This window comes from Vigna unguiculata, chromosome 3 (genome assembly GCF_037176805.1).
Source record: "Vigna unguiculata cultivar grain cowpea cultivar isolate G323 ecotype 2 chromosome 3, ASM3717680v1, whole genome shotgun sequence".
NCBI lineage: Eukaryota > Viridiplantae > Streptophyta > Magnoliopsida > Fabales > Fabaceae > Vigna > Vigna unguiculata.
Genome location: NC_140794.1, coordinates 60,674,615 through 60,689,809, shown reverse-complemented (window position 1 = coordinate 60,689,809; position 15,195 = coordinate 60,674,615). Strand labels below are relative to the sequence as shown.

The window sequence follows — 15,195 nt, the reverse complement described above, 5'->3', positions numbered from 1 at the left end:
TTCTTATTTTTGTTAAATTTGGGTCAATTTGGTCCTTTTTACTAACTGTGTCTAGGTAGTCAACGTTGTTTATCAGTACATGCCACGTGTCAACTCTTGTTTTTTTTTCAATTTTTTAATTTTAAAACAATTGTCCACGTGTCAAGTCATAATGTGTCATGTGTCAATGTCGGTGCCAGGTGTTAGTTTGTGGTTGTATTATTTTTTTTATCAATTTTGTTCCTATAATCGTTATTTTTGTTCAATTTAGTCCCTATATTCATTTTTTTTGTTCATTTTCATTCCAATTTTGGTTAAAATGAATCAATTTTGTCTATTTCAAATTGACACCAAATTTAATACCATTTTTTAAAAATTATACTAATATTTTTTTTTTAAATTGACATTTTTATTAATTATTTTTTTAAATTCAATTATAAATTATTGAATTTATTTATAAATTGAATAAAATTCTTATATTTAATTGTTAAATAAAAATACAATTATTTAAAATATTATAAGAATATAAATATTAAATGTTTTCTTTCTAATATTTATATTCTAAAATATTGATACTTTTAAAATTGATATTTAAAAATATTTCAAATATTAAAAATATATTAGAAAAATAAACTAATATTTATAAAATTAACATTTAAATATAAAAAAATTATTTTAATTTAATATCTAAAATGCAATAAAAATATTAGATATTTTAGATTTGAATGTCAATTTTACAAATGTTAATATATACTTTTAAAACATTTAATAATTATATTTTAATAATATTTTAAATAGTTATATTTTATTTAACATTTGAATCCAAGAATTGTATTCAATTTATAATTGAATTTCAAAAATAATTAATAATAATGTCAATTTAAATATATATATATATATATATATATATATATATATATATTATTCATAAAAAAATTAAATTTGGGAATAAAAAAATTGAAAGGGAAAAATGTTTAATTATAATAAAAATTGGGACTAAATTAAACAAAAATCACGGATAGAGGGACTGAATTGAACAAAAATAATGAATAACTAAATTGAACAAAAATAAATAATATAACCATAAACAGACACGTGACACTAACATTGGCACGTGGTACAATTATGGTTTGGCACGTGGACAATTTTTTTGGAATTAAAAAAAATAATTAAAATAATTTTAAAAAATTTGAAAATTCAAAAAAAAGCTCAAAAAATTCAAAAAAAAAAAACTAGAAGCTGACACGTTGCATATTCTTTTACAAAACGTTAACTATTTAAACACCTTTAGTAAAAATGATCAAATTGACCAAAATTTGACGAAAAGGAGGACCTAATCTAATACAAAACAAAAATGAGGGTCAAATTGAATAAAAACAACAAAAATAGGGACCAAATACATATTTAAGCCTTTAATTTTATAAAATAGATTTTTTTTTTGCGAGTAACGATTTGTAGATAATATGGTATTTTCACTGATCCATTTATGAACGGATATTCAAACGTCCACTTCTTGCGGATAATAAATACTTGTGAGTACTAATTACTTACTACAAATCTTATATACGAGGATGTAAAAAAAACCGTACCTGCAGATATCTGCAGATAAAATCCGCAACGGTTAAGAAATGAATATTGAAAATGGATACCCACAGGTAACAAATATGAGTATTTTTTATACCCGCATGTTAACGGAACGAGTATGGATATGATAGTATTCGTACCCGTGGATATCTGTACCCGCTATACTCTAATTTAAATTAAAAAATTAAAAAAAATTATTAAAATATTAACACATTGATTTTGAATGAGTTATTTTTATCAATTGGTTTAAAAAATCTCTACTAATTTGTAAACTGTCATTCAATACTATTTAAATGGATTATTTGCACTTTGTTTGAAATTTATAAATGTTATACATTATATTTTTATTTAAATTTATAGTTAAAATTTGTTGTTAAATATTAAATTTTTCTATTTATATGTATCCGCGGGTACCCGTGAATATTCGTTGATTTAAAAAAAAAATATACGAATACCCGCATAACAGATACTTATACGAATATAAATACATATATTAAACGAATATTTATTGAATGGATAAGATACGAAAAAACTACTACTCGTATATCGTATATGTGCGGGTCTCCATATAGAATTCTTTTGAGTTAAACCGTAGTGTCAAGAAAAAATGTAAATTTACATTTAAGAGATAAATTGTCACGTGCTTAATGTACATCATTAAGACATACCGGTATGATTTAAAATTATAAAATTAAAATTGTTTTTTGTTAGCCATATTTCTAAAATTTAGTTCATCGATAAATTTTCTGTAATTTTTTTAACGTTGTATCGTTAGGACTTATATGGTGGTCAATAATATGATACAGTAGTACGAGTGATGAGAAGATGAAAGATAAATTATAATTATCCGGTCAATATATTAAAAGCAACTACCTTTAAAATAAAATATACGCTAGATTAGCATATTACAATGTACAAATGATAAAGAAATCTTAGTACACTAAATAATTGATTAAAATATGATATAGTTATTATTTTATTACATCTTCTCTGAATAGATCTTTAATATATTCCTCTATTAATTAGAGTATTAAATATAATAGTAATTAGTCTTTTACATTATTATACGCATTCAAAAGATAGATTAAATATGACTATGTAGAAATATCAGTAAATAAAATTTTAAAATGAAATTAAAATATTCAAAATAAAAAATATAATTTTTTAATGTTAAAAATATGTATATTATAATAGAAAAAAATAATTAAACCTATTTTTATTTTCACAGCTATTTCATTTCATTTTTTTAGATTTTCTTATAAATTTCTGTACGTCCCATACCCATAAGTTTCAAAGATAAAAAAAGGACAATTTCTTCACCATACCTAACATTTTGTACATAGAATTAGTTATCATACTTAATATTTTGACATGAGTGATATTGATATTCAGTACTTTTGCTTGTGAATAAAGTAATTTTCAGACAAATGAAATGGTGGATATTTTTTTTAATATTTTTAATAGAGGATATTATTCAATAATTCCGCATTTTAAAACTATCATGATACATCTAGTTGTTTGTGATTGTATTTAGCAGCCTATCATGACAATACTATTCCTCCCAACTCTTGAACTTATTTTCCATGGTTTTGACAAATTATTCAATCTTCCAAATAAACTTGACAACAGAGTTAGTGGCGTGAAATGCTCCTATTTATTATCCAATGGAAATAGCCTACTTTTTCTGAATAATCCTTCCCAAATTCTTAAGATCAATGACTCAATACACTGCTTGAAAATTCAGAATTTCACCGACAGTAGTATGATACATATCTAGTAAGAAAATCATAACTTGAGAATCGAATAATATTCTTTTTCAATTAAAAAATTGTAATTACCAAATCACTTTGGATGTAAATATATCCATATCCGTTTACTATTCGGAAGAGAAAATAATCAACTGACTGGTCATTTTAGATGGAAAATACCCTGAAATTATTTAATGCTGTTTTAAAAAGAGTTCTTGATTATTCAAAAATTCGTATTCTTTTTGGTGAAATTTCATTTTAATTCTGCTTTTGTATTTAAGCTCACGCGCTTTATCATTGAAGTCAACATATGAGACTTCATTTTATAATTAAAAATGTTGTTAAAAACGAAGTATCAAGAATATCAACATTTGTCTTTGTCATGAACAAGTCAGAGGTTGCAGATTTATCTGCATTGTATTACAAGTCTCCACATGTAATAAGAAAGTTAATTTGTCAGAAAGTACCCTTTATTATTTTGTCAAAAAATAAAAACATCCAGAATAAATAAATAATAGGACTAGTTTTGTGAGCCAAAATTGTTTTCATACTCTAAATTTTAACCATATGCTCCTTAAGGTGAGAAAACCGATTCCTCGTTCATAGTAAACTAAATAAATTAATGTAATGACGCTATCATACACAAACTTACAAAAGTTATCTTTTTTACACTCTAAACTATCCGTTAGTTATTAGGAAAGAAGGAACAATAAGTGAAACTGGAGTTACTTTTTTTTTTTTTTTTTTTAAGTTTGACAATTTCTTCCATATATCCCCACCACTTTTTCTTTATTGATTCTACTGTATTATTTCACTCCTATTACCTTAGCAAGAAAAGACTGATTAGCGTAAAAAAATTGAAGACTAGATCAGCAAAAACTTAGTCAAAGGAACCTCCAAATCACACGCAGAATAGTAATGCCAAGACTGACTTATGAACATGGCATTTTAGATACAGGCAGTGTTTGCAGAAGAACCCAGAAAAATAGATTATAGAGAAACAAAAAAAGGATAAACTCTGTATATGTATATAATTTCCACACTGAAAATATTAGAACTGTGTCCCAATTTATACAATTGAAGTAAGTAATGAGAAGCAAAAAGTAGGGTGAAAGAGAAGTTACTATCTGCCAGATAAAATAGTTGTTCCCAGTGAGTAAGTAGATGTGCAATCGACATTGCTGGAAACAGAGGTCAACAACCTTGCAAGATTTCGATGATCTACAGGGTCTTCATCAACGGCTAGTAAATCAACAAGAATCATTCTGGAACCAGGGGGTTCATCCACCCTCACACGCTGTTCAAGCATATCAATCACATGTGCCATGGTAGGTCTCAACCTTGGCTTCTCTTGTATACACCACAATGCAATATACACCAATCTAATCACCTCACTCTCATCAACACCCCCACTTTCAATCAACCTATGATCCACAATCTCCATGAACTTCCCCTCCCTCACTTTCTCGTTAACAATCTTAGGAAAAAACTCCCACTTTTTCTTAGTGCTGTCTCTCGGATCCTCCACCCTAAGAACATTCCTTCTCCCTCCAATTATTTCCAACAAAACCATCCCATAACTGTAAATATCAGTTTTCTCGGACACCCCTCTTTCCAAAAGCCACTCAGGAGCCAAGTACCCTCTTGTCCCCCTCATTGTTGTCATCACCTGACTCACGTCGTTGCCAACAAGCGTCGAGAGACCAAAATCAGAAACAAGAGCCTTATAATCCTCATCCAACAGTATATTCTCGGGTTTCACGTCAAGGTGCAAAACCCTCTTCCTACAATCATGGTGAAGATAAGACAACCCTCTCGCAACATCAATCGCAACCTTGTACCTCGACTTCCACGGCAAACACCCACTTTTACGTGCACGCTTTTCCCTTGAGGGAAAGATCCAACAGTCCAAAGACCCGTTTGGGATGTACTCATAAACAAGGTACCTAGGCGATGTCGGGGCGTTGCAATAACCAAACATGCGCACCAGGTTGACATGGTGCACGCTAGCAATGGCGGCAACTTCTGATCTGAACTCCTTCTCCCCACGCTCCTCTCCGTCGATCCGTTTCACCGCAACCGAAGTTCCATCGCTGAGAATGCCTTTGAAGACCGAAGCCGAGGACCCTCTTCCCAACAGTGATTGAAACCCATCCGTTGCTTCCTCAAGCTCCTTGTAACGGAACTTCGTGGGAACCCCGGCAACTTTTCTTAAGAAACTGTACTCTATTCGAAGCTCTCGCCCTTCCGTCTTCAACTGTGACTCCAACAACCTCCTCCGGCGGTGGTAACGGTGCCTTATGAATGCACATGAAAAGACCGCGATTATCACAGCAATAGAAGCGCCACATATGAGGAAGAAGGCGTGTGAAAGCTTCAGGGAGACGCGTGCAACGATGATGAATATGATCAGTGCAATCACCGCTATCGCAGAGATTGTGTTGGCTTTTCTGTCCTCCATTAGAACTTCATTGTTTTCTGGTGAAGGAGTAAACCAACGGCAAAAGGGTCTCTTTATGGTTCGAGAGCTTGGTATTCTTACAAGACTAAGGAGGTTAGATTAGGTTGTGATGAGTGACAGCAAGAAAAAAAAATGTGTAACTTGTTTTTAAATAAATACAACTATTTCATTAGTTTTAGTGAGGGGGACCATTCTTATCGTCAAAAACGGCTAAAAAACCTTAATGTTGGGTGGTTTTAAGATTTATTTATGTACATTAGAAGTAACCAAGAAATATAATTAAAACCGACACGAGTCTCAAAGTTATTGGGCGAAGACCGTAGAAAAATGCATGGTCTTGTAGTTTTCAGAATTGTTGTGTAAAAGGCGGGGTTTGATTTGGTCAATGATTGAGTTCTCCAAATCCAATGCCAACATATGTAGTGACAAAGGGGAATGAAGAATGAGGACAAGTTGATGAGGTTTAATTTGGTCAACAATTGGGTTCCTCTCATAACAGTGGAGGGTGGAGGGCACTTGAGGCGTGTTGGGAAGTAAATGCAAAACTTTTTGTTTTGTTGTTTCCCTCTCTTCCACAAAATTTAGCACAAATGCTCCAACTGTTCTTCAGGGCAGAGAGAAAACTTCAATGCTCTCTCATGTGTGGTTGTTTATAACATGGCCCTCCAACCATGTGAGAATTCAATTTGGGATGTCAAATTCATCTGTCTTCAGTACAACATCATTTTTTTTTTTCTTTTACTTAAGATATCATTTTTTTTTACCTAAATACGTTTTCAAAAATGATATTCCTAGGATTACTAATTCTGGGTTTCACAAACACGTTTGGCAAATATGAGTCATTTCTTGGATTATTTTAAAATTTATTTAATTCCAAATTAAATATTTAAAAAGGGTAAAGTGAGATGAGATTGAGAAATTATTTTAGAAAATAACTTTCACGGTGTGAAAACATAATACTTTCACCCTTTTACGTTAGAATAAAAAGAAGAAAAACATGTGCAGTACAGATTCTTAAAAATGAGAGATGTTGAGCATATTATTTTTATAACTTGTAAAAACGTTTTTTATGCTCATATTTCCAATAAAAATTTTGCAAAACATAAAACAAATAAATTAAATCATGAGATCCGTGGTTTATATATATATATATATATATATATATATATATATATATATATATATATATATGAATGGGCATTTCTTCCTCCACCCCCATATTTTTAAAATTCCAAATATATCCCTTGTTGAAATTAATAAAAATGGAAAGTATGTTGAATGGTTTAGCTTTGGTGCTTGTTGGTAGCTGGCTGGGATCTATGGTGGTTGGTGGTGGTGGTGGGAGGAATCTGCATTCCATTCGTTTTGATTTATCGTGGGTAAGCTTTTTTTTTTTGTGTGTGTTTGAATTATAATTCTGCATTATACAATTCGTAAATAATTTAGATCGTGTAATTCGTAAATATTCTAAATTACGCAATCTTAAATAAAAAAATATTAGCTTTCTGCATAATGAACTATACAATCAAGAATATAAACCTGAATACTGAATTGTACAGCTTGTTAATTTACATTTCGAAATTACATATTAAATTGTACAATCTAAAATACAAATTTATTTTTCGTATGTTTTTCCTTATCATGCTTTCTTATGTCCTATTATTAATGCATGATGAAATTGGAGGTTATTTTGTTATTTTGCAATGAAAAATGAAGATAAATTGGTTGGAGTGAGCTGTCTTTTACCTTTTACAACTGAGGTTAGTAGAACTTAATTAGTGTATGAAAAAAGTAATAACAGGAAATATAGTTACGTTATTTGTGTAGATAGGTATTTAGGACCGCATATGACCTTTGATATTAGTTTTGTAATAATGATATTAAGGTGTGACACGACAAATGAATAATAGAAAAAAAAAAAAAAAGACTTATGTGTTGTTAGATTATGAAATGAGAGATAAGTATTGATCTAATTAGCAGAAAAAAATGTGATTATATTTTAAATTATTAAACCTGTTCACAAAATATGAGAACCATAATCATATTATATAACCATTTTATCATTAGGATCAAATTACTTCAGAATAATTAATCAAATAAAACTAATTTATTCTTGAAAAATGCATTTCAGAAAAATAGGTTTCGGATGTATAGTATTCCAAAAACATTAAATTTTTTCTTTCTGAAACACCGATTCCATCCCAACCCCAATTTGGAAGAAATAATGCAACTGACATCTTCGATCAATCGAGACAATGGAGGTGCAGGAGTGTGAAATATGAGTGGGACAGACCAAGTGATTTTAGGATTTTAAATAATTTATTAATAAAGGATGATAAAGTCATTTCCTTAAAATTATGGAGGTGCATCAAGAAAATATGAAAATGTAAGAAGATGTAACCTATATGAATTGGAGGATGAATGTAAATAAATGGACATGATTAAGAGAGGAAACAAAGGGTCTTTCTTCCTGTACCTCCAAAATTTCTTCTACACCTCCAAAATTTTTTTAAATTCCCAAAAAATTCTTTGACCATTTAAGGAAACTCGCGGACACCACACCCCCAAAATTATGTCGACTTCCGGAAGTCAAAATATATGACTTCCGAAAGTTAAAATATATCACTGGAAGTTAACTTTCGAAAGTCCAAATATATCACCGGAAGTTGACTTCTGAAAGTCAAAATATATCACCGGAAGTTGACTTCCGAAAGTCAAAATGTATCACCGGAAGTTGACTTCTAGAAGTCAAAAAGTATCACCGAAAGTCAACTTTCGGAAGTCAAAATATATCACGAGAAGTCGACTTTCGGAAGTCAAAATATATCACGGGAAGTGGACTTTCGGAAGTCAAAATGTATCAACAGAAGTCAACTTCCGGAAGTCAAAAAACATTACCAAAAGTCGACTTCCGGAAGTCAAAAACTTAATTTTATTTTAAATATTTTTAATTCTTTTGAAAATTTATATTTTCTAACTTTTAATTGTTTTTTAATTTATTATTTTATTTATTTTTTACGTTTTCATATTTCTTAATATATATTTTAAAAAAACTATTAATATCTATATATATAATTTTATTTTTATTTAATATACTGAAAAATAAATATAAATTAAAAAAATATATATATATACAAATAAATATATATAATTTTAAATATGACTTTTTTTTAATTCTTTTTTATTTTTATTAAAGTTTTAATAAATTATATAAAAATAAATTAAAATTTAAAATTATAAAAAGATATATAATTGAAAAAATTTGATTCAAATTAAATATTTAAATTTTAAATGAAATTAAAAAATTCAAATAAAATATAAAATATTATACAAATGAAATATATAAATAAAATAATTATAATAATATCAATAAAATAAATAAAATTAAAAATAAAATAGAAAAATAATTTAAATTAAAATAGTAAAACTTTAACTAAAAACAGAAATATATATATATATATATATATATATATATTTTTTTTTTTTTAATTTAAAGTTTTATTATTTTAATTTAAATTATTTTTCAATTTTTTTATTTAGCTTTTTTTACTTATTTTTATTTTCTAAAGTAATTTTTTTAAAATTTATATATTTTATAACTTTTAATATTTTTAATACGTATTTTAAAAAATAAAATAAAATAAAAGATAGAAAACATAAATTTTAAAAAGAATTAAAAATATTTAAAATAAAATTAATTTTTTGACTTTAGGGAAATGATTTTTGACTTCCGGTAATGATTTTTTACTCTTGGAAATCGACTTTCGATGATATATTTTAACTTCCGAAAGTTGACATTCGGAAATAATTTTGAGGGTGTGATGTCCGTGAGTTTCCTTAAATGGTTAAAGGGTTTTTTGGGAATTTAAAGAAATTTTGGAGGTGCAAAAGAAATGTTTGGAGGTATAGGAAGAAAGCCCCGGAAACAAATAGAAGAAAATTTAGGGAGCTTCTCCCTGCACCTCCAAAGGGTTCTTCAATACCTCCAAAAACTATTTTAATTCCTGCTTTGCCCTTTAAAGTAAAAGATAAAGATTAAAGAGTAAAATTTATCTTTCCTCCTAGAGCTTCCACCTCCTGCACCTCCCAATATTGAATCTCATTTGATCTGGCCTTTGTGTGGCAGCAGCAATTCTCCACCTCTGGTCTCTTAAAATTCGCGTAACAACAACAAAAAAAATACTTTTTCTAACTATTATTGGATTAAAAACTATTACGAGAAGATGATGCAGGGGATAAGAAATATCACATGTTTTCATTTTGGTAAAAAACGAACGACTTACGAACTGCTTGAAGCTCTATATAAACCATTTCGCGCCACTGGAATTTCACTACGAAACCAGGTACTTCCAACAGCGTCTCGACCACTTCAGTTTCTCGGAGCTACCAAACCTTCTGATACCTCAGCTCCTCTACCAAACCCTCCCTCTCTCTCACCTTTCGCACCTCAATCCTTCTTTTCTCCGACGTGTCATAGTGGTTCGAAAATGTAGGAGGCGACAGTGTGAAGTGCAGGGACAATGGTTATGTGAAGATGCGTTTCGTACCTCCTCCTTCTTCTCCAGCAAGGTTCGTGAATGGCAGGTGCACAGAGGTTAACGAAAAGGATTACAAAATCCATTTCATGATTTTTACAAACGGATTCCGAAAGCTGTCCTGCGTTTTTTATATGAAACGGATTACAAAATCCGTTTCATGATTTTTAGAAACGTATTTCGAAAGCCGTTTTGTGAAAATTGCGTTTTTTATATGAAACAGATTACGCAATCCCTTTCACAACTTCCAGAAACGGATTTTGAGATTTATGAAGTGGATTTTGGGATCCGATTCATACTTTTCTGAAACAGATTACGAATTCCATTTCTGGAAAAAGTTTAAAATTTGTGAAACGGAATTCGTGATCCATTTCAGAAAAGTATGAAATGGATCCCGAAAGCCGTTTCATAAAAACAAACATTGAAAATTCTGAACCAGATTTCGAGATCCATTTCATACTTTAAAGAAACGGATTACGCATGCCCGTTTTTGGAAAAAATGCAGGTCCATGGTGTAGAGTTTGGAAATGGAGGTGGAGAAGAACCTCCTAGGCACCAATGGAGTAGAAGAAGAAGAATAAGAGATGTTGTGCGTCACTTGTCCCCGATGAACCAGAGCGATGGCGGTGGTGTTAGCTAGTCACTAGAGGTGCCACGGTTGCGGGTTGACGGTTGCGGTTGCGCTCGTACTCCTCAGCGTTCGCGTCCACATCGACGATGAATTTCTCTCCCAAAATATACTCCTCCGCGAACTCCGGAGTGCAGCGCCACCTTCCATCATCTTCATCATCGTCGTCGGTGAGATTCTTGGTAGTGGAGCAGAGTGAGTGCGGAGTCTTCAGTGCGGCGCTCAATGACGGTGGCAACAACGAGTCAGACGAAGAAAGAGGAGGCGACATCCTCGTCGTCGTCAAAGAGTGAGAGCGAGAAGAGGAAGGGCATGTGTTCTCCAACCATGCATCCTGGTTTGTTTCGATGCGCGTACCACAAACAGTTAGCGGAGAGACAGCAACCATGCTTGTGCTTTATCTTGTATTGTATTACCTATCTTTTGTCAAATGATTGTGCAAGACTGTAAGAACAAACTACTCAATTGCCTTGTATTGATCCCTGTTTTACAGTGTGGTGCAGGAGAACAGATGAACTTGTTGATGGCCTTAATGCTTCACAAAGCAGGGACTACTGCAGGGACCACCACTGGAGAGAGTATCTTCAAATGAAAGAGATGAAAAGCAGAGAGGGACTACTGGAGAAAGCAGAAGAAGAAACAGAGAGAAGAAGAAGAAAGAACGAAACAATGGAACAAAAATATGTGAGTTGCAGCAATTCAATAATAAAATCATGAACAACCACAGTAAATTGCATTTTAATTCTTTCAACAATCGTGATAGGTAAAAAATTTATTAGGGTCATAAATGTAATTTTTGGGGTTCATAAGAATGTTTGGGATGCAGGGAGAAGCTCCCAAAATTTACGAGACGTCTGAGCCCAAACCCAGAACTATCAATGAGATATCTAAGATGCCATAAAAGAGAGAATGACCAAAACAAGCCTCCAACCCCTCGATAAATTCTACTGGTACCTCAGTAATTTTCGAAATAACCATTTTCACCTTCTTGTAAAGGTGACTTCCAAATCCTAAAAATAAGTTTTCTGGAATATGATTTTCAGAAAAGCTTTTTGAAAAGCTTAAAGTGCATTTCGTAACCAGCTTATTAGAAGAGAATTCTTAAAACAAACTTTTAACAATATATAATATATTTGAGAACAAGTTTTTTAGTACAAACTCTTTAGAATAAACTTTGTGGAAAATGTGAAATATTTTCTGGATGAAAGTTTCTTAAATGATTTTTTCTTTTTAATTTTTAAATGAGCTATTTTTCTTCTTTTTCTTTTCTTCTGCAAAGGAGAATGGAGGTGCAAGGTTGACACACGGCGCACAAATAGGAAGGTGTAGTTAGTAATAATGGGGTGCAGAAAGGAAAAGTTTCAAAACAAATGATATCTTGGGCCTTGCCTGATGTTTTTGAAAAAGCATATAGCTATTTTTTTAAACTCGATCCTTCAGCTGAAAAAAAGAAAACACGATTATCAGTTTTCTTATAATCGTAGAAGGCAAGTGCAAATAAATAAAAAAATTAAAGAAAGATCTTTCAAAGTTACACATTCATTAGACTATTCGATAAATAATACCAATATCACGCCTATAAAAAAAAATACTCATATGAAAACTGAATTAGTTCTAAACATTCCAAAAGTAGTTTTCACTTTCCATAACTCATATATTAAAGAGAGATAAAATAAAATTATAATGTATAAGTAATTTAAACCTTATCTTTAAAACTATTTTTTTAATATTAAATTAAATATAAAATTTATTTTTTCTACATCAATTGAAAATAAAACAACTTTATAATATACAAATATATAATTTTAAAAAAATTAAATTAGACTTAAACTTCTTTATAAATATTTATAAAAGGGTTAAATAATTTTTTAGTACTGCTTCCAACTTACCACATTAGTAATTATCTTCTATAATTTGATGTGTCCTACTTTTGCGATTCTTCAAATCCACGTTGTGAAGTGATTTTCATCACTTGATTGAGAGCTATTTATAGTGTCATTTTACTAGCGTATGGAATGGTTTGAACTTAGTTCACATTTTTTGTACTTTGACTGAAACCTCAGGTTTTGACTTTTGATTTTTCATATTGAATTAATGTGACAATAGAGTTACAACAAGTACTTCATGAAATAGTTTTAGGAATGTAAAGGAATGTAAATGGAAGTCTGGATTTTATAGTATAAATAAATTAAACATCATATAAAGAATAATGTTCACACATTATTATTAAGATTTGAAGTTAAAAACGATATTTGTTTTTTTTTATATACGTTTTACTCCTATTTTGTTGTTTTTGAATTTTTCAAATTTCAAATTGTGGAATAACTTAAAAATTATTATAAATTCAGATGTAAAATAAGTGTTTTACAAGTGTATTTTACGATGCTGGAACTTTTATCTTGTGGGATAGGCCGAAAAGGTGTTAAGTTATTCCACCAACAAAAGAAAAAGAGAGACAAAAATGGAGGAAGAATGAAGAAGGAATGTTGTTGGGTGGTGGCGGAGGGTGTTCAAAAGAAAGAGGAAGGGAAGAAGAGAAATAATTAGAGGAGATATTGATTTGATAAAATAAGTGTATGATAAGATCTTACACCTTAATTTGATATAACGCTTGAAAGTAATGCAACATGGTGGACCACATAAGACAATCATTCATCTTAGAATTCACCTAATTTATGTTTAAATTAATTAACAAAAATAACTTTTAAACTAATTTAAATTCTATTGCTTTTCAAACTACTTGTAAAGAAATTTATTTAAATATAAGGAAAACAACATTTAACATAATTAAAGAAAGTGGATCGTTGAAGTCTGCAGGAGTTGGTGCTTATTTATGGAGTTTGTACGATGATGCCACAGCAAATGCAAAGATCCAAACTTTTGGAACATAATTAACAATTTAGTATTCAAACCAACAAAGAAAAAGCAATAAACTAACGGGTGAAATACATTGTTATCTCTACAATTTAATCGTTTTTTATTTATTTTAATAATTATTTTTTAAAATGTTCCTAATATTTATTTATTTGTTTGTTTTAAATCGGTTGATATGAGTAATCGTTACTGATGTTAATTAGTGCACGTCAAAGAAATAGTTAGGAACTAACAAAATATAGCAATTATTAAACATATAGAAACTAAAAAGTAAAAATAGCAACATTCGCAAGACGAAAAAAAAATAAAAATATTGAATGCAAATTAAACACCATTTTTTAAAATAATTGTTAATGTATTTATCAAAAGAAAAATTGATGTCTAACATACAATTTTAGCATTTTAGTTTTTGTTGTTACCATACAATTTTAGCAATTTAGATTTTGTTTTTTTTTCTTCTATATTTAAAATTATTAGTGATTCTTTAAAGTCTAATTACATATTAATTTTCTGATCAATAAACATATATGTAAGAGTTATCAAAGAGTAAGTACATTTTAATTATATTAATTATTAATAAAATTTAAATAAAATTAATAGAATGCAAATATTTATACTTAAATCATAACTTTTTATTATTGTATTAAAACGAAAATATATCACTAATTGTCAAGTAACAAGCTAAACCCAAACCCATTTTTAATAGATCTATGATTAAATTTCTTTTTTTTTCACCTCTCTTTCTCTCACCTTAAGCATTAACCACCTTCATATCTTAAATATATAATTAAAATTTAAAGCTTAGTCATAAAGAAAATTAAATTATCACAGTCATCTATTCTGTATACACACATAAAATGAGTCATTACATTAATTAGGTTTAAAAAAATATTAAATTATAATAAATTTTATCACTCACTAAGAACCATTAGAAAAAGATAAACGTCTATAAATATAGTTAAGCATTGAAACCCTTGGCAAGTTTTGAGAGTACTTTGATATCTGGTTTATTTTTGTAAGGTATAGATAACAATTAAGGTAAAAAAAAAAACATACCTAAAACGCAAATATGTAAGAGGAAATTAAAAAAAAGTAAGAAATTAAGGAGACCGTTTTTTTTTTTTGTGAAATTTGAATTTAAATATGTTTTCTTCTCTCATAATTTTTAGTAAAAAATGGAATTTGTCTTTTTTTTAAAAAAAAAAATTAACCTAATTTAGCTCCCAACTTTGAAAATTTATGGATTTAGTCATTTTTAATTTAAATTTTGTTAAATTTATTTGACTTTTCGAACGTGTTTTATGGTACATTGGAATTATTTATACCGTTTCACATATTTCCGCTTCAATGTTATTTGAGAAACACATCTGAAACGTTAACTAAACT

At 29.4% G+C, this 15,195-nt stretch overlaps 1 protein-coding gene and 1 long non-coding RNA gene across 2 annotated transcripts; one reads left to right on the top strand and one right to left on the bottom strand.

Moving 5' to 3' along the window:
- Nucleotides 1-4,315: 4,315 nt before the first annotated feature.
- On the bottom strand, nucleotides 4,316-5,906 carry LOC114176687 (putative receptor-like protein kinase At5g20050). Its single transcript, XM_028061799.2, has one exon. It carries the CDS (start codon nucleotides 5,770-5,772, stop codon nucleotides 4,435-4,437), a length of 1,338 nt encoding a protein of 445 aa, XP_027917600.1. The 5' UTR covers nucleotides 5,773-5,906; the 3' UTR covers nucleotides 4,316-4,434.
- A 3,983-nt stretch (nucleotides 5,907-9,889) lies between these two features.
- On the top strand, nucleotides 9,890-11,781 carry LOC146887991 (uncharacterized). Its single transcript, XR_014993381.1, has 3 exons — nucleotides 9,890-10,341; nucleotides 10,813-11,339; nucleotides 11,429-11,781. It is a non-coding gene; the product is annotated as an uncharacterized LOC146887991 (long non-coding RNA).
- Nucleotides 11,782-15,195: the final 3,414 nt, after the last annotated feature.

What these genes read in the sequence shown, in the direction of transcription:
- LOC114176687 (XM_028061799.2), bottom strand. Translation starts at nt 5,772, where the DNA reads ATGGAGGACAGAAAAGCCAACACAATCTCTGCGATAGCGGTGATTGCA.